The sequence below is a fragment of the Pseudophryne corroboree genome, chromosome 5 (assembly GCF_028390025.1).
Source record: "Pseudophryne corroboree isolate aPseCor3 chromosome 5, aPseCor3.hap2, whole genome shotgun sequence".
Lineage (NCBI taxonomy): Eukaryota > Metazoa > Chordata > Amphibia > Anura > Myobatrachidae > Pseudophryne > Pseudophryne corroboree.
In genome coordinates, this window is record NC_086448.1 from 692,441,595 (window position 1) to 692,467,504 (window position 25,910).

The following is a 25,910-nucleotide window of genomic DNA, read 5'->3' on the forward strand; positions in this document are numbered from 1 at the left end:
CGAATCCGACAAAATATCTTAAGGGAGGTTTTGCCAAAATGCGTCCGAATCCAAAACACGACCGCGGAACCGAATCCAAAACCAAAACACAAAACCCGAAAAATTACCGGTGCACATCTCTATTTACTGATTTTGTGTTCTTATCCATCATCATTAATATAGGCATGTACTCTCACTCAGGGCTGTTTCTAGACAATTTGGCTCCCAGTGCGAGATTTAAAAATGCGCTCCCCCAATTGACATAAAAAAATGCGCCCCATAGATATAGTAAACACAAATTTGCACTCGCCATGTGAAGGGGCATAGCCTTGATAAAATGGGAGTGGTCTCTCTAAAGTGGACATGGCCTTGCATGAAAAGACGACTTATACCCAAGTTTTTGACCCTGCACCAACAGACATCACAGGGAAAAACATAAAATTATATTATTAAGCCCACACAGTAATGCCCCTGATACATTATGCCCTACAGTAAAGCGTCTAATTACTTTTAAATTACCTGCTCATTGCCAGGGGTTTCATGCGCTGGGTGTCTTGCTCATTGCCATGGGTTTCATGCTCTGGGATCCATGCTTGTTGCCAGGGGTTTCATGCTCTGGGACGGGTGTCATGCTCGTTACCAAGGTTAATACTCATTGCCAGGGTTAATGCTAGTTGCCAAGAATGTGTAATGCTAGTTGCCTGGAGTAATGCTCTTTGGGGGTTATTTCGAGTTGTTCGCTCGTTATTTTTTTCTCGCAACGGAGCGATTAGTCGCTAATGCGCATGCGCAATGTCCGCAGTGCGACTGCGCCAAGTAAATTTGCTATGCAGTTAGGTATTTTACTCACGGCATTACGAGGTTTTTTCTTCGTTCTGGTGATCGTAATGTGATTGACAGGAAGTGGGTGTTTCTGGGCGGAAACTGGCCGTTTTATGGGCGTGTGCGAAAAAACGCTACCGTTTCTGGGAAAAACGCGGGAGTGGCTGGAGAAACGGAGGAGTGTCTGGGCGAACGCTGGGTGTGTTTGTGACGTCAAACCAGGAACGACAAGCACTGAACTGATCGCAGTTGCCGAGTAAGTGTGGAGCTACTCAGAAACTGCTAAGAAGTGTCTATTCGCAATTTTGCTAATCTTTCGTTCGCAATTTTGATAAGCTAAGATTCACTCCCAGCAGGCGGCGGCTTAGTGTGTGCAAAGCTGCTAAAAGCAGCTTGCGAGCGAACAACTCGGAATGAGGGCCATTGTCAGGGGTGTGTACAGCCAGCCCCATCCAGCCAGCACCAGCCAGTCAGCTCCCCTGCCTGCCCGCTCTCTCCATCACTCCCCCTCCTCCCTGTCATAGACACTACCATCATAGTATTCCACTCTGGGGGTGGAGTTTCATGAAATGACACGTTGCATCCTGACATCAAGATGCAAACGCGTCATTTCATGAAACTCCGCCCCCAGAGCGAAGTACTATTGACAGGGAGCAGTGGGGAACAGTGACAGCATTCGGACCAGGGGAAAAGTACCGCGGCGGGCGCCCCGTGCAGTTACACGGCACGCCCACCGATAAAAACTGCACTCCATGTAGTATCCCTCAAAAACAGGCATCACTTCTCCGTGCGCACGCTCTGTCTACACATCCATGATACTATCACCGAGACAGACATTTATTTTGAAAACGCCCATATTATATACAGAGACACGGCCACACTCTAAACAAACTGGCCACTATGGTATGCTCTGTGCATTTACTGTATAGGGGGCCTGATTCTGATGTGGTTGGATGGTGCATCGCTGCTGCTTACTTGGAAGCAGATATGTTAATGCAGAGGAGCGTCTGATATAAGTAGATGCCTCCTGCATACATTAATGATCCGTGCTACGCCCTAGTACACAGTATCAGATCACCTACAACATCACTGGCCGGCTGCATTATGGAATCGCACAAGCCCGCCTCTACATTCCCTACAGAGAAACCAGGAAATCTCTGTCTTCCAACGGAGATCTGACATCAGCACTCCCCCAGAAGGGAGACAACACGCCTCTGTTTTGGGAAACGGGGGCCGTCGCTACCACTTCCTGTCCCTAAACAATCACTGACAGTCTGCAGCCGTAGTGCATCCAATGACGCAGAACACGTGCTGCACTTGACCAGTACAAGTCAGGTATATGCGCGAGTACTGATCATCGGTACTTTACGCTATGTACCGCACCTCCAACCACATCTGAATTGGGCCCATGCTGCAGTGCATGCACAGTCTGCTATTGCTTTATGTGGTGCATGCATATTCTGCAGGGCCGGACTGCCCATCTGGCACTTCTGGCATATACTAGAAGGGCCGATGGTCTAATGGGCCGGTCCTGTCACACAGAGAGCAGGGAAGGCTGCGCACAACACAGCTTCCAGCTCTCTGGCTTTACCGCCCCCCACCCGAAGTGAATCTCTCTAGGAAAGATGGGGCATGCCGCACATCCATGCCCCCTGACTCACGGCACTCTCCCGTGAGCTGTGTCCGCACGCCCACTGTGATGTGTACGCATGCCCATGCCTTCGGCACTCGCACATTCACAAATGCCAGGGCCGAAAAGTAGCCCGTCTGTCCCTGATAGTCTGCAAATACTTGCGTAATGCATCCGCTTTTGGACTTACTTCTGACTGAAGGTGTGTACACGCGGTGAGATTTTTCTTACGATTTTGACTATATACTCAAAATTGTAAGAAAAGTTAGTGCAGATTGCAAGGTGAAAGTCACTTTGCGATCTCAATGCGATGCCGATGCGCGGTCCCGTGCGGTCGGCATCGCAAGCCTAGATAGACTGTGCAGGGAAGTAAATTTTGACTACCTCGTGTCAAAATTGTCACTTAGCCAAAATCGGTATCGCAAGCTCAGTCATCTGTGCTTCCGATACCGACCACAGTCCATGTCGCATAGCCCGAATCTCACCGTGTGTATGGACCTTTAGAATTAGGGCGGGCAATCCCAGGATCAGGATCGGCGGGATCCTGTGATTTAGGCTTGAAATTGACTGGGATTTAATCCCGAGATTGGAGCTTCCTATCCTGGGGATTTGGAGATTAGAAAGAACCCTTGTTTTCCTCAGGAGGCTTAGACACTGCTCAGTTCCCTTCTCCTGGCTCCCCTGCCCCCGGCTGTGCGCACTGCGCAGAATGACGTGTAGTCAGAGATCATGCTGCGCAGTCTGCCTGTACCGCACCTCGCCGCCCACAGCCTGCAGCAAGTGAACCCGCCCGCACTCTGAGGATGGTGAGTAATTCTGTGGGCCGGGCAGGTCCGGGAACGGGGAGGGGGGGATAATTTGCATTGAAGATTTTAATTTTAAAATCTTCAACCCAATCCCGGGTATCCTGGGATTGATCATTTTTCAATCCCGATACCCGGGATTGAAAAAAGGCCTGGGATTGGCTTTCCTACTTAGAATCAGGCGCATATTATCAAAACTGGTGTATTTGGTGCATTTAAAATTATTTAGATTTCATTCTGTCCACTAGTTGTAAATGTGCAGATTATTGTTACCTACCTCTCATTCTGTGCCCTCATTGCCCTACTCTGGGTGGTCCCTGCAGTAATATCAGTAGCATTCTACACTTAATAGATGAAAGCGAAAGACTCGGCAGACATTTTTGTACTCTAAAATGCCATTGTTTCTTTTTGCAGAACTTTTTTTTAACTTATATTAATTATTTACAACAATCAGTTTTTATGCATAAGTATCACTATTAATGTTTCTGCTAATTATGTAGCATCCCAATATTACATTTAAACATGTTTGTCATTCATTATATGATATAATTCACTCATTTATGCTGTCCTGATTTCTCGTAGGCCTGAAAGGAAATCCAACCAACCAATATGTGAAGAACACGAAGATGAAAAAATTAACATTTATTGTCTGAATTGTGAAGTGCCGACATGCTCCATGTGCAAAGTGTTTGGGGCTCATAAGAACTGTGAAGTTGCCCCTCTTGCTCATGTATTCCAGGGTCAAAAGGTAATTTTATCAGTATAACTAAAACTATTCCTGCTGTCTGCTAGATTATATATAATACTCAAGTGGTGTATTATTGGGGTCATTCCGAGTTGTTCGCTCGTTGCCGATTTTCGCTATACTGCGATTAGTCGCTTACTGCGCATGAGCAAGGTTCGCAGAGCGCATGCGCTTAGTTATTTTACACAAAAGTTAGGTATTTTACTCACGGCATAACAAAGCTATTTCATCGCTGTGCTGATCGTAGTGTGATTGACAGGAAGTGGGTGTTTCTGGGCGGAAACTGGCCGTTTTATGGGAGTGTGCGGAAAACGCAGGCGTTCGAGTTGCAAAACGCAGGAGTGGCTGGAGAAACGGGGGAGTGGTTGGGCAAACGCTGGGTGTGTTTGTGACGTCAAACCAGGAACGAAACTGACTGAGCTGGTCGCAATGGTTGAGTAAGTCTGGAGCTACTCAGAAACTGCTAAGAAATTTCTATTCGCAATTCTGCTAATCTTTCGTTCGCAATTCTGCTAAGCTAAGATACACTCCCAGAGGGCGGCGCCTTAGCGTGTGCAATGCTGCTAAAAGCAGCTAGCAAGCGAACAACTCGGAATCACCCCCTATATACAAAACATCCATAAAGTTATCAAAATTGGAGTGCTGTACTTCAGTATTCTGTATATATATATATATATATATATATATATATATGTATGTATTTTATTAGGGTTTCTAAGGAATACTGCTTTCTCCTCTACACAAACTGTAAAACAGTTCATAGAAAATATAGAAATTGACAGCAAATAAGAACCACTTGGCCCATCCAGTCTGCCCTAAACACATGTACATACACACTTACACACTATGGTTATTTTTTGTTGGGAGCCAATTAACCTACCAGTATATTTTTGGATTGCGGGAGTAAACCGAAGTACCTGGAGGAAACCATGGGGAGAATATACAAACTCACATTGGATTTTCCTGACTTATATAAAAAGGCTGTGCTTTATGCATCGATATAGTCACAGAATTCCTCAGAGACTTGTAATATTCTTTATGACTTAATTTACAGTAGGGATTGCATTATCCCAGATAGAATAGCTATATTAATTTTTTATTACTTAAGTGGGAGGTTCTGGTCCTTGTTCCCCACCCAAGGGGTAGCATTTGTTAAGCTTATTCAGCCTATCCCAGAGGTAACTTTGAGTGAGGAATAGAAGGAGATTTATGGTAGACTTACCATTGTTAAATCTCTTTCTGCGAGGTACACTGTGTTCCACAGGGAATACGTTGGGGTGCAGAGATGGATCTTGATCCAGGCACCAACAGGTTAAAGCTTTAGCTGTCCCAGGATGCATTGGGGCTTCCTCTATAACCTCGCCTCCAGGCACTGTAAGCTCAGTTTCATTAACCAGTCCAATGCAGGAGCAGGTAAAAGAGAAGGCAGATGTTAGTCACATAGAACCACATTCTCACGACAGGAGAAGGGACCAGAGGCTAATGCCATACAAACCCATAGAAGCTAAGTGCGTCAGGTTGGGCGCCCTGTGGAACCCAGGGTACCTCGCAGAAAGAAATTTAACAATGGTAAGTCTACCATAAATCTCCTTTTCTGCAGCAGGGTACACTGTGTTCCACAGGGAATAGATTGGGAATGTCCTAAAGCAGTTCCTCAAGGGAGGAGACGCACCTTAGTGGGTACGAGAACCCGGTGTCCAAAGGAAGCATCCTGGGAGGCGGAAGTATCAAAGGCATATAACGTGTTCACTGAGGACCATGTAGCCGCCTTGCACAATTGTTCAGTGGACGTGCCCCGGTGGGCCGCCTAAGAAGGTCCAACAGACTGAGTAGAATGGGCTTTAATAGCAGCAGGAGCTGGAAGACCAGTCTGCGCATAAGCTTGTGCAATCACCATTCTAATCCATCTGGCCAAGGTTTGCTCATTCGCAGGCAAGCCACGTTTGTGGAAACCAAACAGTACAAAAAGAGTATTGCTTTATCACCTTTTTAAATTGCCTTTTAAGGTGGAGTAGATTCACCATTAATCACGTCATTGGTCGCCTGTACCACCCACTTGATCCATATTGTGCACCATTACAGTGCTCTAATTCATATTATGTAACATTATAATGCACTCCAGTTAATTTTAATCCACATTACAATGAGCAGGTCCAGAGGCATAACTAGATATATTAAGTCCCCAAGGCAAAGATTAAAAGGGTGCTTATGTACCACTGAAACAGGGGAAAAATGGAAGGTGGGCCCTCTCAGCTCTGGGTCCCATAGCATCTGCACTCCCTGTACCTCATGGCCGGCAACAGAAATCTTGGGGCCTAATTCACCATCATATGGCACTATAGACTAGTAAATAAATGTACATACAAACCATGCTCTATTTTATTATTGTTCGGCATAGGGACTTTTGTAGTTGTCCAAATTAAATATTGTGATTTGCCACGAGCGCCTGAGCAATTCATCATTGCTCTGGCGTGGAAATCTGATCCGTCTCCATGAAATTTTTCACAGCTAAATTTTTAGTAGTGAAAAAATCCATCAGTGCTAGCACTAGTGCGCTTGCGTGAACCAGGGTCCGGCAGAAAGAAGAAGGACGGCAGAAGGAGGACAGCAGCGGGGGGATCCAAGAGGATTCCTGATCGCAAGCCGGACCTGCTTCCCATAGGTAACCAGCGGGGGTGAGGGAGAAAATGGCGAAAGTTCCTGCAGTCAAGCTCCGAAATTACTGTATTTTTGGAGCTTAATGAATGAGGTCCCCATACTAGTGTATGGAGACACCGGGTCAGCTCGGGAGAGAAAGATAAGCAGGAGATATCTGTGATATCTCCTGACTTACCTTCATAATAAATGGCCACAAAACTTAAATTTTACTAAAGAAGGTTAAAATTTTTATATTTACCTTTGTAGAATTTAAGTGATGATGAATATGCCCCTTAGTGTATATGCAGAGGATGGCTTATAAAAACAATATTTTTGCAGCAGCTGCACAGTGACGGGGTACCGCCGATGAGGTCGGCAAACTGACCGCGGGATCCCGATGGCGGAATGCCGGCGGGGGTGGAGAGCGCAACAAGTCCCTTTGGGGCTCGCTGGCAAGCTGTGCTCGCCACAGGTTCTATTCCCACTCTATGGGTGTCGTGGACACCCACGAGTGGGAATAGTCCCTAATAGTCGACATGCCGACTGTTGGGATTTAGAGGGGGGCAGGATGGGCTGGTCACATAACTATATCCCGGTAATCCAATGCAATTAAATAAAGTAAAAACACACTGTCACTTACCCACACCCTGGTAGTGGACAGTGGCGGTGGTTGCAGCTTTAAGTTGTAATGTACACTGTTAAGCTTGCTGCGGTTCCATTCGCGCCTGTTGTCTCCTGCTACACTTAGGTGGATGAACGCCACATCAGGGACAGAACAGGAAAGGGTTGGCGCAGCATCGTGCGTCGTGCTTCATGATATTATCCACACAGTACAGGGACTGGACCAGGTGACGGGGATTATTGGAGGGGGTTACATCTTATTAATTATGAGATTTTTTTGCCTACCTGTGCCGCGCTAGGTAGCCAGCCGTCCATTTATAATTTAATTAGTTGCCGCAGCTTTGTTTAGTGCCCCGCAGAACCTACGGGTGTACCATTTTTTAACTATGGTACAGTAGCTATGCCCTTGAGTGTGCTCATGTACCTGCCATATATTTGGTGCAAAAGAAAAGCCTTCAAAGTGTATTTTCGCATACTGCAGGTCTACATAGTTGGCAGATGCTTAAACACCCCTAAACTGAACTTTGCTTATATGAGACCTGGTTATACCCCAATTCCATCTCTTTTTTCTTACGTATAGATGTGATCAAGATAGGTTCAGTGAGTGCAACTGCTATGGGGCCCAGATATGAGAGGGGGCCACCTCCCTGTCATAGTTACATGTGTTATATACATTTTTCACCATTGGGGGGTACATAGGGACCCTTACAAACTTTTGCTTTGGGGTCTACAATATACCTAGCTATGTCCCTGGATCTGCTAATTGTAATGTGGTATAAAATAAACTGGTGGGCATTATAGAGTTGCATATTATTAACTGGGGCTCTATTGTGTGGTACAATATAAAGTGGAGGCACTATAACGTGAACTTGGGGCACTGTAATGTGGCATAATACAAATGAGGGACGCAGTATGTCATAACGTGAATTGGGGGTACACTGTTGCATAATGTGTACTGGCGGACCTACAATGTGACGTAATGTGAACTAGGGGCCTAATTCAGACCTGATCGCTAGGCTGCTAGGCCTGTTATCAGGTCTGAACTGCGCATGCGGCGAGCGACGGGCAGCGACGGGATAGTGCGAGAAAAGCAATCGCATGGGTGATCGCAAGGTGACTGACAGGAAGAGGCCGTTTGTGAGTGACCATTTTCAGGGAGTGTCCGGAGAAACGCAGGAGGGACCAGGCGTTTGGAGGGAGGATTTCTGACGTCAGCTCCGGCCCTGATCATCGCACTGGAAGAGTAAGTCCTGGTCTGTGCAGAGACTGCACAAACTTCTGTTTGAGCAGCTCTACTGCACATGCGATCGCACCCCTGCACAGCGATTTCCCCCTCCCCCTGTAGGTGGCGACTACTTGATCGCAGGGATGCAAAAAGCGCACCCTAGCGATCGGATCTGAATTAGGCCCTAGGACAATACTGTGGTTCAGAAACTTAACTAGGACACTATTATGGGGCATAAAATGAACAACTGCTGCAGATACTGTAGGTGCCTCTTTTAGAAGAATTGGTACAGGGGACTCTTCAAAATGTTGTTATTGGGCAAAAAAGTTCTGATTACACCCCTGGATGCGATCCTGTGTGCGCCAATCAGAGCATGCACCATGCACATATACAGGAGATATGCTTCACAAACAGGCTTACATTTAACTTTGCATCATCCCCTTTATGTACAATATTACTTATATAACGCGCTTCAAAATATGTGTCATACAAATTGTGATATGATCATGTGTATGATGTATTTAAGTATACTGTGCTTCATCTGATTGAAATTGTTGATTTAGAAATATAAAACAAAATAGTTTGAATGTATACATCATTAAAGGCATCTATCATATAGCTGGCATGTTAATTATATTTAATTTGCATGTTTAGCACCAGTCCTTTGTGACTTGTTACCTCATACAGACAATTAAGATGACTAAGACGTAAATGTAACACCTCTGAAAGGATGATTACCCTTTTTGTGTGTGATATGTCTATTCCTTTTATGTTACTCTATAGTGAATTCAAGTCTTTTCCAAGAGAAAAGATGAAAGCTTCAGACTTTAGTAATTACTGTTTTTTATTAGTTATATCTATCTACAGCTAAAATATACATAGAGTAATATAATGCTTCATATCCAATAATTTACTTCTTTGTAAACTTTGAGGATATTATACAATATTTACTGTTTATCTCTGAACACAGAGATGTGATAACCATATACCACCCCTAAGTAATACCCAAGGAAAAGGTTGTTGTTGCACAATACATTAATAACTTAAATAACTGCAGCAAATGAGTGATGTTATGCAATGTCATATGCAAGAGCAGTACGGATGGTGTAATGGTTAGCATTATTGCCTCACAGCACTGTAAAGCGCTGCTGTATACTGTATGTGTGTGCGCTATATAAATAACTTGTAATAAATAATTACTGTGCACAGTCCAGAAACATATAAAGGTAGCACTGCAGTTTCCATGTCTGTGTCTTATGCCAACACTCCATCTGCTACTTTATAAAAATATTACTACAAGTCCTTCCCTGGTTCACATACATACATCTGCATGTGCAAGGACTGAGACATTCACTTTGAGTGCACAAGCCCTGTGCTAGGTACAGATTCGCCATCAGAATATGGCCTCCAATGTTTGTGATTATGGGTCTGAGTTGGCAACCACTACAGTGACATATCTGTGACCCTTCCATAACACGTCCATAAGAGCGACCAATCCCCGTACGTCTGCATAGCAACCTCTCAGTCACCACCCAGTACCACCCAGTACATTTTCAAGACATTTCTGAAATCGTACATCTCAGTTGCAACTGCGACTCTAAGCGCATGGACTCTGGACAGACGCATTAGAAAAAAGTTGTGCCACTGTGTCCGACATTGACTTTGCATCTGACGTAAGCCCATAGTTTCTACCTATTGTTCTCTTTTTATACTTCTCTCTCCTCCTTCTGGGACTCCCCCCTACACTCACAAACACACACTCTTTCTTTCCCCTTTTCTATTTTTATATTCCGCTTTATAATATTTACCACTTTGATGGACAAGTGTCAGTCAAAGGATTCTCTGGCAGTCAGTAAATATACTCTGAGACTCAGTATTAAGTAAAGATATAGAAATACTGTAAATGGTGCATATAAGTGAAGTCTTAGTTGCAACGAACATAGGGAAGAAGCCCTTCATATATTATATTTTCTACTTACACGGCTACTCACCATGATCTGGTTTTAATTGGTCTTTGGCCCATAATGCGTACCATGTGCCCACTCTTTGTTACAATCAACACCAAACATGGTTTTGCCTTGTAAGTGATTGCCCCTTTAAAAAAATGTCCGAGTTTGGCCTTCATCCCGCACGGCCACCGGACTCAGTTGGCATTACATCTCACCACAGGACTCATTGTTTATCTCAGAGGTCAGTTTATTTTCTGTCTCAATTATATGTACATAATCCTTCTCATGTTCTCACACAATATATTTGCTAAACTTATAGAAATCACCAGATACCATTTTAATTCCTATGATGGCACTCTCTTTTTAATCCACAACTCTGTCTCTCTCTTGCTTCCTCACTTTCTTTGTCATGCTTTTCTCCTCTCTCTCTTATTAATAGACTACCTCCTCCTATGCAGGCCATTCTTCAGTTCTTCCAGTTGTTGTCACGTCAACAAATGTTTATACTGCTTCACAAATCTAGGTGGACATGGATTGCAGCAATAATGCTACATGTATTAGCAGTCTAGTGTATTACACAGTCTAGTGTTTAGTCTCCAGTCAGGAGTGATTTAAGAATGAAGGGGGCTTGTGTACAGGAGTCTATGGGCCCCTCCTATCAGACAAAAAAACTGAGGTGGTTCCAACAATCAGAGGCATCCCTACTACAGGCGGCAGGCCAAACATGAAAAGGGGGCACTGAACATTGCAATGTGGGGCAGGGCTAAGCAGTAAGTCAATCAGAAAAGGGGATGTAATTGGGCAACTAAGCTTTGTGCCCCACTCTCTGCCATTGATGGTGGAAAATCATCTTATCTGCACCTTTGATGGCAAAACCATGGACCATCAATGGCAATCCATAGATCAGTGTTTCCCAACCCTGGTCCTCAAACAATCTAGGTTTTAAAGGTATCCATGCTAGAACCCAGATTATTAGATCAAAATAACTGAGGCACTAATCAAGTCACCCTATGCTCAAGTATGGACTGAGATTTGGAAACAGTGCCACAGATGATTGATAGACATCTGAACCTAGGGACCTGTGTGCACCCAACACCCTACAACCATTATAGATAGGCCACTGTTTCCAGCATTCATCTTCACTCTCAAATGCAGCGTCCTGTTACACTGTTAGTAGGTATACTTTTGCTATGGACAAATCAGCTTCGGACATGTATGGAAACTACAAACAAAACGTAAAAATGTGCTGTCAAAAATTACCTAAAATTTTCAATTTGTACTTTGCATTTTTTTTTACCAGTGATCTTATCGTTCATAGGAACAGATTTACATAGCTATGTGGCCTGTAACTGTCATGCAGCTGGCTATGGAGGTAATTCTGAGTTGATTGCAGCAGGAACTTTGTTAGCAGTTGGGCAAAACCATGGGGGGTCATTCCGAGTTGTTCGCTCGCAAGGCGATTTTAGCAGAGTTGCTCACGCTAAGCCGCCGCCTACTGGGAGTGTATCTTAGCTTCTTAAAATTGCGAGCGATGTATTCGCAATATTGCGATTACAAACTTCTTAGCAGTTTCAGAGTAGCTTCAGACTTACTCGGCATCTGCGATCAGTTCAGTGCTTGTCGTTCCTGGTTTGACGTCACAAACACACCCAGCGTTCTCCCAGACACTCCTCCGTTTCTCCAGCCACTCCCGCGTTTTTTCCGGAAACGGTAGCGTTTTTCCCCACACGCCCATAAAACGGCCTGTTTCCGCCCAGAAACACCCATTTCCTGTCAATCACACTACGATCGCCGGAGCGAAGAAAAAGCCGTGAGTAAAAATACTAACTTCATAGCAAAATTACTTGGCGCAGTCGCAGTGCGGATATTGCGCATGCGCACTAAGCGGAAAATCACTGCGATGCGAAGAAATTTACCGAGCGAACGACTCGGAATGAGGGCCCATGTGCACTGCAGGGGAGGCAGATAGAACATGTGCAGAAAGAGTTAGATTTGGGTGTTGTGTGTTCAATCTGCAATCTAAATTGCAGTGTAAAAATAAAGCAGCCAGTATTTACCCTGCACAGAAACAAAATAACCCACCCAAATCTAACTCTCTCTGCACATGTTATATCTGCCTCCCCTGCAGTGCACATGGTTTTGCCCAACTGCTAACAAAATTCCTGCTGCGATCAACTCAGAATTACCCCCAATACTTTTGAAGCTACTTCCCTAAAAATCATGCCTTTTTAGTGCAGCCTCCAGTATTTGCGGAATGAATTCATAATTTTTAAGAACATGTCCCATAGTCATTAATGTTACCATGTAATCTTAACATCACAACAATGTTTTGTCTTGTGTGTCTCTCTTTTGTATTTGATGTGTGCAGTTGATAATTGTATGTGTCTTTTACTATTTAGTCGGAGCTGTCGGATGGCATTGCTATACTGGTTGGATGCAATGACCGGATTCAAGCAGTGATAAGCCAACTAGAAGAAACTTGTAAAACTGTAGAGGTGAGTGATGCTGACTATGTAATACAGGATATTTCTAAAAACAGTTGCTTTATTTTAGCGTTTATGTTAATCTTTTTAATATTTTTTTAAAGTTATAATTTTTATTATAGTAACACAGACACAGTAATTTGATTAATCAGGAAAATATAAAGTACTGCAGGGCAGTGGTGGACTGGGGCATGTAGGGTCCACCGGGGAAATGTAGTTGTAGAGGCCCATGTTTAGGGGTGTGGCCAGTCTCCAGAGGGGGTGTGGCCAGCTGCCACAGAGGTTTTGCTAACCATTAGAGACTAGAGAGTGCATGGTCTGGGCCCTTTGATAAATATATATATAGTAAATACTGCTAGTGCATGCATGATAATGTACCAGATTAATAACAGCTATGCACTGTAGAAAATACACCATAGTCCTGTGCAGTATAATGTAACAAATGTATAATTCAATGCACAGTCTGGAACCTGATCCCTAGAGGGGAAGGATATATGGCCCACCGGTGGTTTCCCCTGTGGGCCAGTCCGACCCTGCTGCAGGGGCATATTAAAGCAGCAGGCCCCCTCCTCCAAGGATGTGCAGTGTGTGCACCCAGAGTATACTTACCTTGCGCTAGCAAGAAGGTCCCTCCTCCTTCTGGGTGCCATCTTCCCAGCGATATGTATTAAGACACCATATGATCATATGAGCACAAGAGAGCAAAGGCCACAATCTTTGCTTTCACTGTGCAGTGCCATCTTCCCAAAGGCGTTGCTGAGAAGATGGCACCCCAGAGGAGGAGGGACCTGCTTGCTGGCACAAGGTAAGTACACTCTGGGTGCACACACAGCACATCCTGCACCCATTATAAATACTCCTATGAGGTAGAGTCCACCAGCAAAGACAGATTAGAAATTGGAATAAAAACTAATCCTGTTATAGTGGACAATTGTTATAATGTAAATGAAAACTATTGGGAATGATCATTTATTATTCTTTATAAAAATATAAGGTGGTCACTATTGTGCTCCCAGTTTGTTGGTGTATATACACTGTAGATTGTTTTAAAGGTGTAATAATAATAATTGAATGTTTCTGTGACAGTTCAGTAATATTTTTAATTTTATATACAATGTGGGGCTCTACTAGCTGCATTTATTAATCATAGCTTTTACTATTTGCCTTGGTCTTTGAGCAATACCATCCTTGGCATATGAAGTCCGTTATATCTAATAACAATATTACAAGGCAAACCATATGAATGGAAATTGTAAGTCATCAAAAGCTATAAGAATACTGTCTTTATTTATATATGTCACCAGTATCCACTGTGTATTGTATATAATTTTCTAAAAAGGTCCCTGTATTGGTATATTGGGGTTACTAATAAACTCCCTGCACTGTATATTAGTCACTAGTAAACGCACTTCTGTTGTATATAGGTAACTATAATGTTCTTTGTATTGTATATAGGTTACTTAAATGCACCCTGTATTGTATATTGGTCTCTAGAATGATTTCTGTATTGTATAGTGGTCACTAGGATGCTCAATATATTGTATAGATGTTATTGTAATTAGTGATGAGCGGGTTCGGTTCCTCGGAATCCGAACCCCCCCCCGAACTTCACCCATTTTACACGGGTCCGAGGCATACTCGGATACTCCAGTATTGCTCGGTTAACCCGAGCGCGCCTGAACGTCATCATCCCGCTGTCGGATTCTCGCAAGATTCGGATTCTATATAAGGAGCTGCGCGTCGCCGCCATTTTTCACTCGTGCATTGGAAATGATAGTGAGAGAACGTGGCTGGCGTCCTCTCACTCTGTTTCAGAACTTTCAGGGGGCTGCAAATATCTTTATTCTGGGGACCAGCAGTATTATAGGAGGAGTACAGTGCAGAGTTTTGCTGACCAGTGACCACCATTATTATACGTTCTCTGCCTAAAAAACGCTCCATATCTGTGCTCAGTGTGCTGCATATATCTGTGCTCACACTGCTTTATTGTGGGGACTGGGGACCAGCAGTATTATATAGGAGGAGTACAGTGCAGAGTTTTGCTGACCAGTGACCACCAGTATTATACGTTCTCTGCCTGAAAAACGCTCCATATCTGTGCTCAGTGTGCTGCATATATCTGTGCTCACACTGCTTTATTGTGGGGACTGGGGACCAGCAGTATTATATAGGAGGAGTACAGTGCAGAGTTTTGCTGACCAGTGACCACCAGTATTATAGGTTCTCTGCCTGAAAAACGCTCCATATCTGTGCTCAGTGTGCTGCATATATCTGTGCTCACACTGCTTTATTGTGGGGACTGGGGACCAGCAGTATTATATAGGAGGAGTACAGTGCAGAGTTTTGCTGACCAGTGACCACCAGTATTATACGTTCTCTGCCTGAAAAACGCTCCATATCTGTGCTCAGTGTGCTGCATATATCTGTGCTCACACTGCTTTATTGTGGGGACTGGGGACCAGCAGTATTATATAGGAGGAGTACAGTGCAGAGTTTTGCTGACCAGTGACCACCAGTATTATACGTTCTCTGCCTGAAAAACGCTCCATATCTGTGCTCAGTGTGCTGCATATATCTGTGCTCACACTGCTTTATTGTGGGGACTGGGGACCAGCAGTATTATATAGGAGGAGTACAGTGCAGAGTTTTGCTGACCAGTGACCACCAGTATTATACGTTCTCTGCCTGAAAAACGTTCCATATCTGTGCTGCATTGTAGTATATAGTAGGAGTACAGTGCATCATTTTGCTGACCACCAGTATATAATATATGGGAATACGGTACAGAAGGCCACTGCTCTACCTACCTCTGTGTCATCAAGTATACTATCCATCCATACCTGTGGTGCATTTCAGTTTTGCACAGTTTGCTGACCACCAGTATATAATATATAGCAGTACGGTACAGTAGGCCACTGCTCTACCTACCTCTGTGTCGTCAAGTATACTATCCATCTATACCTGTGGTGCATTTCAGTTTTGCACAGTTTTCTGACCACCAGTATATAATATATAGCAGTACGGTACAGTAGGCCACTGCTCTACCTACCTCTGTGTCGTCAAGTATACTATCCATCTATACCTGTGGTGCATTTCAGTTTTGCACAGTTTGCTGACCAACAGTATGTAATATATAGCAGTACGGTACAGTAGGCCACTGCTCTACCCACCTCTGTGTCGTCAAGTATACTATCCATCCATACCTGTGGTGCATTTCAGTTTTGCACAGTTTGCTGACCAACAGTATATAATATATAGCAGTACGGTACAGTAGGCCACTGCTCTACCTACCTCTGTGTCGTCAAGTATACTATCCATCCATACCTGTGGTGAATTTCAGTTGTGCGCAGTATATATAGTAGTAGGCCATTGCTATTGATACTGGCATATAATTCCACACATTAAAAAATGGAGAACAAAAATGTGGAGGGTAAAATAGGGAAAGATCAAGATCCACTTCCACCTCGTGCTGAAGCTGCTGCCACTAGTCATGGCCGAGACGATGAAATGCCATCAACGTTGTCTGCCAAGGCCGATGCCCAATGTCATAGTAGAGAGCATGTAAAATCCAAAACACAAAAGTTCAGTAAAATGACCCAAAAATCAAAATTAAAAGCGTCTGAGGAGAAGCGTAAACTTGCCAATATGCCATTTACGACACGGAGTGGCAAGGAACGGCTGAGGCCCTGGCCTATGTTCATGGCTAGTGGTTCAGCTTCATATGAGGATGGAAGCACTCATCCTCTCGCTAGAAAAATGAAAAGACTTTAGCTGGCAAAAGCACAGCAAAGAACTGTGCATTCTTCTAAATCACAAATCCCCAAGGAGAGTCCAATTGTGTTGGCTGCGATGCCTGACCTTCCCAACACTGGACGGGAAGAGGTGGCGCCTTCCACCATTTGCACGCCCCCTGCAAGTGCTGGAAGGAGCACCCACAGTCCAGTTCCTGATAGTCAAATTGAAGATGTCACTGTTGAAGTACACCAGGATGAGGATATGGGTGTTGCTGGCGCTGAGGAGGAAATTGACAAGGAGGATTCTGATGGTGAGGTGGTTTGTTTAAGTCAGGCACCCGGGGAGACACCTGTTGTCCGTGGGACGAATATGGCCATTGACATGCCTGGTCAAATTACAAAAAAAATCACCTCTTCGGTGTGGAATTATTTTAACACAAATGCAGACAACAGGTGTCAAGCCGTGTGTTGCCTTTGCCAAGCTGTAATAAGTAGGGGTAAGGACGTTAACCACCTCAGAACATCCTCCCTTATACGTCACCTGCAGCGCATTCATCATAAGTCAGTGACAAGTTCAAAAACTTTGGATGACAGCGGAAGCAGTCCACTGACCACTAAATCCCTTCCTCTTGTAACCAAGCTCCTGCAAACCACACCACCAACTCCCTCAGTGTCAATTTCCTCCTTACCCAGGAAAGCCAATAGTCCTGCAGGCCATGTCACTGTCAAGTCTGACGAGTCCTCTTTTGCCTGGGATTCCTCCGATGCATCCTTGAGTGTAACGCCTACTGCTGCTGGTGCTGCTGTTGTTGCTGCTGGGAGTCGATCGTCATCCCAGAGGGGAAGTCGGAAGACCACTTGTACTACTTCCAGTAAGCAATTGACTGTCCAACAGTCCTTTGCGAGGAAGATGAAATATCACAGCAGTCATCCTGCTGCAAAGCGGATAACTCAGGCCTTGTCAGCCTGGGCGGTGAGAAACGTGTTTCCGTTATCCACCGTTAATTCACAGGCAACTACAGACTTGATTGAAGTACTGTGTCCCCGGTATCAAATACCATCTAGGTTCCATTTCTCTAGGCAGGCGATACCGAAAATGTACACAGAACTCAGAAAAAGACTCACCAGTGTCCTAAAAAATGCAGTTGTACCCAATGTTCAGTTAACCACGGACATGTGGACAAGTGGAGCAGGGCAGACTCAGGACTATATGACTGTGACAGCCCACTGGGTAGATGTATTGCCTCCCGCAGCAAGAACAGCAGTGGCGGCACCATTACAGCATCTCGCAAACGCCAACTCATTCCTAGGCAGGCTACGCATTGTATCACCGCTTTCCAGAAGAGGCACACAGCTGACAACCTCTTACGGAAACTGAGGAACATCATCGCAGAATGGCTTACCCCAAATGGACTCTCCTGGGGATTTGTGACATCGGACAACGCCAGCAATATTGTGCGTGCATTACATCTGGGCAAATTCCAGCACGTCCCATGTTTTGCATATACATTGAATTTGGTGGTGCAGAATTATTTAAAAAACGACAGGGGCGTGCAAGAGATGCTGTCGGTGGCCCGAAGAATTGCGGGCCACTTTCGGCATTCAGCCACTGCGTGCCGAAGACTGGAGCACCAGCAAACATTCCTGAACCTGCCCTGCCATCATCTGAAGCAAGAGGTGGTAACGAGGTGGAATTCAACCCTCTATATGCTTCAGAGGATGGAGGAGCAGCAAAAGGCCATTCAAGCCTATACATCTGCCCACGATATAGGCAAAGGAGGGGGAATGCACCTGACTCAAGCGCAGTGGAGAATGATTTCAACAATGTGCAAGGTTCTGCAACCCTTTGAACTTGCCACACGTGAAGTCAGTTCAGACACTGCCAGCCTGAGTCAGGTCATTCCCCTCATTAGGCTTTTGCAGAAGAAGCTGGAGACATTGGAGGAGCTAAAACAGAGCGATTCCGCTAGGCATGTGGGACTTGTAGATGGAGCCCTTAATTCGCTTAACCAGGATTCACGGGTGGTCAATCTGTTGAAATCAGAGCACTACATTTTGGCCACCGTGCTCAATCCTAGATTTAAAACCTACGTTGGATCTCTCTTTCCGGCAGACACAAGTCTGCAGAGGTTCAAAGACCTGCTGGTGAGAAAATTGTCAAGTCAAGCGGAACGTGACCCGTCAACAGCTCCTCCTTCACATTCTCCCGCAACTGGGGGTGCGAGGAAAAGGCTAAGAATTCCGAGCCCACCCGCTGGCGGTGATGCAGGGCCGTCTGGAGTGAGTGCTGACATCTGGTCCGGACTGAAGGACCTGCCAACGATTACTGGCATGTCGTCTACTGTCACTGCATATGATTCTCTCACCATTGAAAGAATGGTGGAGGATTATATGAGTGACCGCATCCAAGTAGGCACGTCAGACAGTCCGTACGTATACTGGCAGGAAAAAGAGGCAATTTGGAGGCCCTTGCAGAAACTGGCTTTATTTTACCTAAGTTGCCCACCCTCCAGTGTGTACTCCGAAAGAGTGTTTAGTGCCGCCGCTCACCTTGTCAGCAATCGGCGTACGAGGTTACTTCCAGAAAATGTGGAGAAGATGATGTTCATCAAAATGAATTATAATCAATTCCTCCGTGGAGACATTCACCAGCAATTGCCTCCAGAAAGTACACAGGGACCTGAGATGGTGGATTCCAGTGGGGACGAATTAATAATCTGTGAGGAGGGGGATGTACACAGTGAAAGGGGTGAGGAATCGGACGATGAGGAGGAGGTGGACATCTTGCCTCTGTAGAGCCAGTTTGTGCAAGGAGAGATTGATTGCTTCTTTTTTGGTGGGGGCCCAAACCAACCAGTCATTTCAGTCACAGTTGTGTGGCAGACCCTGTCGCTGAAATGATGGGTTTGTTAAAGAGTGCATGTCCTGTTTATACAACATAAAGGTGGGTGGGAGGGCCCAAGGACAATTCCATCTTGCACCTCTTTTTTCTTTCATTTTTCTTTGCATCATGTGCTGTTTGGGGACTATTTTTTTGAAGTGCCATCCTGCCTGACACTGCAGTGCCACTCCTAGATGGGCTAGGTGTTTGTGTCGGCCACTTGTGTCGCTTAGCTTAGCCATCCAGCGACCTTGGTGCACCTATTTTTTTCTTTGCATCATGTGCTGTTTGGGGACTATTTTTTTGAAGTGCCATCCTGTCTGACACTGCAGTGCCACTCCTAGATGGGCCAGGTGTTTGTGTCGGCCACTTGGGTCGCTTAGCTTAGTCACACAGCTACCTCATTGCACCTCTTTTTTTCTTTGCATCATGTGCTGTTTGGGGACTATTTTTTTGAAGTGCCATCCTGTCTGACACTGCAGTGCCACTCCTAGATGGGCCAGGTGTTTGTGTTGGCCACTTGGGTCGCTTAGCTTAGTCATCCAGCGACCTCGGTGCAAATTTTAGGACTAAAAATAATATTGTGAGGTGTTCAGAATAGACTGAAAATGAGTGGAAATTATGGTTATTGAGGTTAATAATACTATGGGATCAAAATGACCCCCAAATTCTATGATTTAAGCTGTTTTTGAGGGTTTTTTTGTAAAAAAAATACCCGAATCCAAAACACACCCGAATCCGACAAAAAATTTTCAGGGAGGTTTTGCCAAAACGCGTCCGAATCCAAAACACGGCCGCGGAACCGAATCCAAAACCAAAACACAAAACCCGAAAAATGTCCGGTGCACATCACTAATTGTAATGCTCTCTGTATTGTATAAAGGTCACTAGAATAGCATCTGCTTTGTCAGATTGGACTGGTAGGTGCAGTATTTATTTATAGCTCTCTGACAAATGTCCATATATTTTAATGACTGTACAGAGGTCACTAGAATATCCTCTGCTTTGTCAGATGGTGCTTGTAGGTGCTGTATTTGTTTATAGCTCTTTCGCACAACTTGTTTTTTATATATATATATATATATATATATATATATATATATTAATTATATATATTAATGGCTATTCAAACACACCTAAATTAGTCAAATGCTTGTGTTTGTCACCCAGGCTGACCCTGCCCATTACTAAACCACACTCACCATGTTTATGAATAAAGTATAATCAATCTATTGCAATCTGAATGCAGCTGTCAGGCTATAACCAACCAGCCCCTATCCAGACACAAACCATCCATTCTCTACTCACTTCACGGGATGCCTGTAAGAGGGTGAATCATTTTCAAGATTAACTTACTGACTTTCAAATCCCTACATGACCAGGGCCCAAGGTACCTGAAGCAGCTTCTGATCTATTACTGTCACACTTGATTACTGTGGTCTGTAGATGAAGGACAATTAACAGTACCTAGAATCTACCTAAATTCATCTGGGGGTCGAGCTTTCAGCTTTGTGGCTCAAACTCTATGGTAAAATTATCATTTGAAATTGCTGGAGATGGAATTGAGGAGTAGTAGCATGCAGGGGTTGCAATAATTGAGAACTTGCACTATTTTTGAGATAAGATAGTGGGGCAAAATCCAGTCCAAATCAGTATTCATTTAGTCGAAAAACAATTGTGACAAGAAGTATACGTCACCTACAGTTTATTTCAGGAATAAAATTAGACTAAAACGAAAACTGAGATCCACTGACTAAATCTTAACTAAAACAAAGCAAAAAAGCGACTAAGACTTAAGGTAAATTTAAAATCTTTGTCAAAATAAACACTGGAAGTAGAGTTTTACATTTTTAAAGGACAACTGTGTTCTAGATATTTGCGGATAATAAATTTGACCTGCTGTGAAGGAAATATTGTGTATTGCACTTGTTTGTTCTAACAAACTTAAGGCATTAATTTGTATATGATATTTGGGAGCACTACTGTAAGTCAGACTCAGTATGTAAGACATTCTCAGGCTACTGAGCTTAGATTATTAAAAACATAGTTAAAGGTATGCAAACTTCTTAAGGGAATATTAGAGAAATGTTCTTCAGCAACATTCATTACAGTATCATTAAACTGTTTGCAAAAGTTATCACTAAAACATTGGCTAAAATGTGACTAAAATGAAAATTGAGATCCACTGACTAAATCTTTACTAAAATGAAGAAAAAGAAAAAGACTAAAATGTGACTTTAAACCAACTACAATTTTAAGTAAGTAACTATGACTAAAACAAAATTGAAAATACTTGTCAAAATTAACATTGGTCCATATCCAGTTTAAACTGAAATTATAACTCTGCATCCTTGGAATGATATCCTTGGAATTCAGCCTTCGAAAAGGCAAACTTTCTTGGGTTGTAAAAACTGTAGCCAAAGAGAAAGGAAAAACTCAGCTATATAAGGTGAAGATGGTTTCACCTGTGAAGAAGCACTGATAATGTGCACTGTAGAATATGCTAGCACATTTTCTAATAACACTGATAATTATATTGCAGGAATGCAGTGCCGTAACTAGGCATTTTAGTCTCCATTATTCAAATTACACTGCACAGTAGCGCCACTACACCAGGTAGAGCCCCTTTTACACATTACGGCAGACAACGTCCCCTTTTACACATTACGGCAGACAGCGTCCCCCTTTTTACACAGTACGGCAGACAGCGTCCACCTTTTTACACATTACGGCAGACAGCGTCCCCTTTTTTACAAATTACGGCAGACAGCGTCCCCTTTTTCTACATTACGGTAGACAGCGTCCCCTTTTTTACACATTACGGCAGACATCGTCTGCCTTTTTACACATTACAGCAGAGAGCGTCCCTTTTTACACATTACGGCAGACAGCGTCCCCTTTTTACACATTACGGCAAACAGCGTCCCCTTTTTACACATTACGGCAGACAGCATCCCCTTTTTTTACACATTACGGCAGACAGCATCCCCTTTATTACACATTACGGCAGACAGCGTCCCCTTTTTTACACATTACGGCAGACAGCGTCCCCTTTTTTACACTTTATGGCAGACGGCGTCCCCTTTTTTTACACATTACGGCAGACAGCATCCCTTTTTATACATTACGGCAGACAGCGTCCCCTTGTTTTTACACATTACGGCAGACAGCGTCCCCTTTTTATACATTACGGCAGACAGCGTTCCCTTATTACACATTACGGCAGACAGCGTCCCCTTTTTACACATTACGGCAGACAGCATCCCCTTTTAACACATTACGGCAGACAGCGACCCCTTTTTTACACATTATGGCAGACAGCGTCCCTCTTTTTACAAATTATGGCAGGCAGTCCCCCTTTTATGGGAGGGAGAGAGAGAGAGAAAGAGAGAGAGAGAGAGTTATACTCACCTGCGATCCGGCATCAATGGCAGAGGAGGCAGAGACCCGGGAGCTGGCCGCTGAGGCATGATCAGAGGCGTCAGCGGGAGGCAGGCATCAGCGGGACTCGGAGACCAGAGATGGCTCTGGCGGCTGGCAGGAGACAGGCAGTGCAGGACAGAGAGCAGTGGCTGCAGCTTTGGCCCTGCTCAGATCGCGCCAGTGGGGGGGGGTGGCACCGGCGGCTGGTGGGAGGCAGACAGCGCAGGAGCGCTGGTCTGAGAGTAGTGGCTGCAGCTTTGGGGGGGCGGCTCCGGCGGGAGGCAGAAGGCAGCACTGAAGTGACTGCGGCCGTGCGGAGGGGCGGGGAGGTGTGCTGCCGATGGTGCGCCTTCAATGCATGTGCGCTGTGGGCAAGGCACCATCGGCACACACCTAGTTACGGCACTGCAGGAATGTATTAGGCAGATCCTCCAAATTGCACAGGTAGTTTATACAGTGAAGAAATACTGGCAGGCAACATGTTTTCTGCATAGCACAGACAACTTCACTTTAGAGAAACGCTGACAAATAACATGTTTCCTGCATAGTCCATATAACTGCAATCTTTCACATGACACAGGTAGCTTGTACTGTTTTATAGCAAAGCACAGATAACTTCATTAGAGAACTGCTGACAGGCAATAGGTCCTTTACACAACTCAGATACTCGTACTGTATAGAAATGATAGCCATATCTCCCAAATAGCACGGGTGACGTACAGAATAAAAAGAGGCTGGGAAGCTGTTCTGAATAGTTCAGATTTTTTGTACTGTGTAGACATACTCCAGGTCCCTAAATAGTACAAGTAATTGAACTGTAGAGAGATGCTGGGCAGATCTTCCACATAGTATAGTTGAATAGCGCAAATAACCCGAACAGAGCAGGCATCCCAGTGAACTGCAGGACAGACAAAATCAGACTGACTATAACCCACAAAGGAGTGTCAGGGAAAACCCTAAAATGGCTGAAGAGCTAATCATCACAATTCTGGAAACCGAGCAAGGTTCTGAACTCAACTGTTGCAATCAAAAGTCAGAACACAGCCCAGCATGATAACTCTTGGTCTGCACACCTGACTGATTACAGCCACTAGAACTAACCTAACTAGGAGCTGCTGAACTGACAGATAGGGCGGAGTTTAATTGTTTTTCCACCGGCTGCCAGTAGATGGTGCCCAAACAGAACTATTCAATTATAGCTACAATCGGACGTGATGGCTGCCGGCGTCTGCATTACAGTTCACACCCTTTGGGGGTGGCGAGCTTAAATGCACAAAAACATTGTTGAAAGTGACACGTCTGGGTGCCCAAATGGCACTTTTCGCCAGTTTTAGCTGCTTTAAACCTGACCTCTATGGGGGCAATCAGGGTGATAAAAGAGATTAATTGAATATCGTACCTGCGATCTCCTGTCACTTACATGTGAGATCGGGCACAATATAACAATTGAATATCGCTCATGATATTGAAACTCCAGTTATAACTCTATATCCTTGGAATGACATTATTAGAATGACAAGGCCATGTCTTTATTCAATACAGGTCACAGCCACCTATCTCTCAATATTCTGCTTAAGAAGGGACAGTACTGACTTGAGGCAACCATCCTTACACCTTGCCAGTCATCTAATTTGTCCCATGTTAAACATGCTCCCTTATAGAGTACAATAAGAGTATTTAAGAGTGTTGAATAGTGCACCCACATACATATATTTATGATCGTACTGTATGTTGGAAGCAGGATTGAGCTTTTCAAAATATCCCATTATAGCTTTAACTAAAGGTAAGATGGCCTCTAGTTTAATAAAAAAAATGGCTACATGGTTTATCAGATAAGAATGGTATTAGAAAATTGCTGCAGACTCTTATTTATCATTGCTTTACATTAGAGATTGTTCATAATAATATTGCCTTCATTCCACATTCAGGAGTGGAATTTCACACATATAACCTTAAGCGTTCTGCACAAAATTCCTTCCATTATGTTTCTATTATGTCTGTTCCCCTGGAGCTCAACCACACCACACATCAAACGGAATTAAAACTGTATTCATCACATCTCTATTTATAGACTATTAATTCCAAAATAAACAGTATGTAATATACTGCATATGACATAAAGCAAAAGCAGAACTCAAATATTGTATCACCAGAACTTAATACTAATGCAAAAGAGATTGTTCCATTGCTAAATTGAATTTGTCCCAAAAAATGTTAACAACTTTGCTCATCATACTATGCATAGAATGGGACAGATAATAAGTAAAATAGTTACTTATTTGTTTAACACTTTGAGTTACTAAGTTACTACGCAAAGCTTTTTCAAAGTCTTCTGCAGTATTGGCCACTGGATTTGTTGGGCAATAATATTAAATATAAAATGTGGAATGTTTTGTACTTACTAATATTAATCCTTTAATTCCAAAGGATGAAACCACTGAGGACACGGCGACTCTGAAAAGTGCAGTTTAGTAAATGTAGCCCCAGAAGACAGTTAGATTATCATGAAACATACAAGACAATAGAAAAACATCAAACTGTATTTATAGGCAGACTCAATGGAAAGGAAGTCATTTATTTTCCACCATAATGGTTCTGTGTTTTTTTTTAATTAGTGACATAACATTGGAAGTTTCTAACTGTAAATGAAAATGAAATAAAGAGGAGTGGATCAATTTTTAAACTTTATTCTTGCAATATTATTATTATCCTTTATTTATATGGTGTCACAAGGGTTCTCTTACAAAGTACATAAACAAATGAGCAAAACAATAAAACAGTGATTTTCAGCGCAAGACATTGCAGGACAAGTATATGATCTATAAACATAGCTGCATCAGCGGTCGTAACACTGAAATAAGCATCAGGCTGGCAGAAACTAATGGCTAGGTGCTGTTGTAAGTAAAATGGAGTAGATGAGCCTAAGTAAGAGAAGAAAAATCAAGTGATGGAAGAGGGCCCTGCTCATGAGAGCTTAC

The 25,910-nt window shown here is 43.8% G+C and overlaps 1 protein-coding gene across 4 annotated transcripts in view; it reads left to right on the forward strand.

Annotated features, from left to right (window-relative positions):
• Nucleotides 1–25,910, forward strand: part of TRIM55 (tripartite motif containing 55) — a 313,681-nt gene that overhangs the window by 100,151 nt on the left and 187,620 nt on the right. For all 4 annotated transcript variants that reach the window (XM_063923825.1, XM_063923826.1, XM_063923824.1 and 1 more), the window contains exons 3-4: nt 3,817–3,982; nt 12,811–12,906. In XM_063923825.1, coding sequence (XP_063779895.1) covers nt 3,817–3,982; nt 12,811–12,906 — 262 coding nt within the window. The remainder of the gene's footprint in view (nt 1–3,816; nt 3,983–12,810; nt 12,907–25,910) is intronic.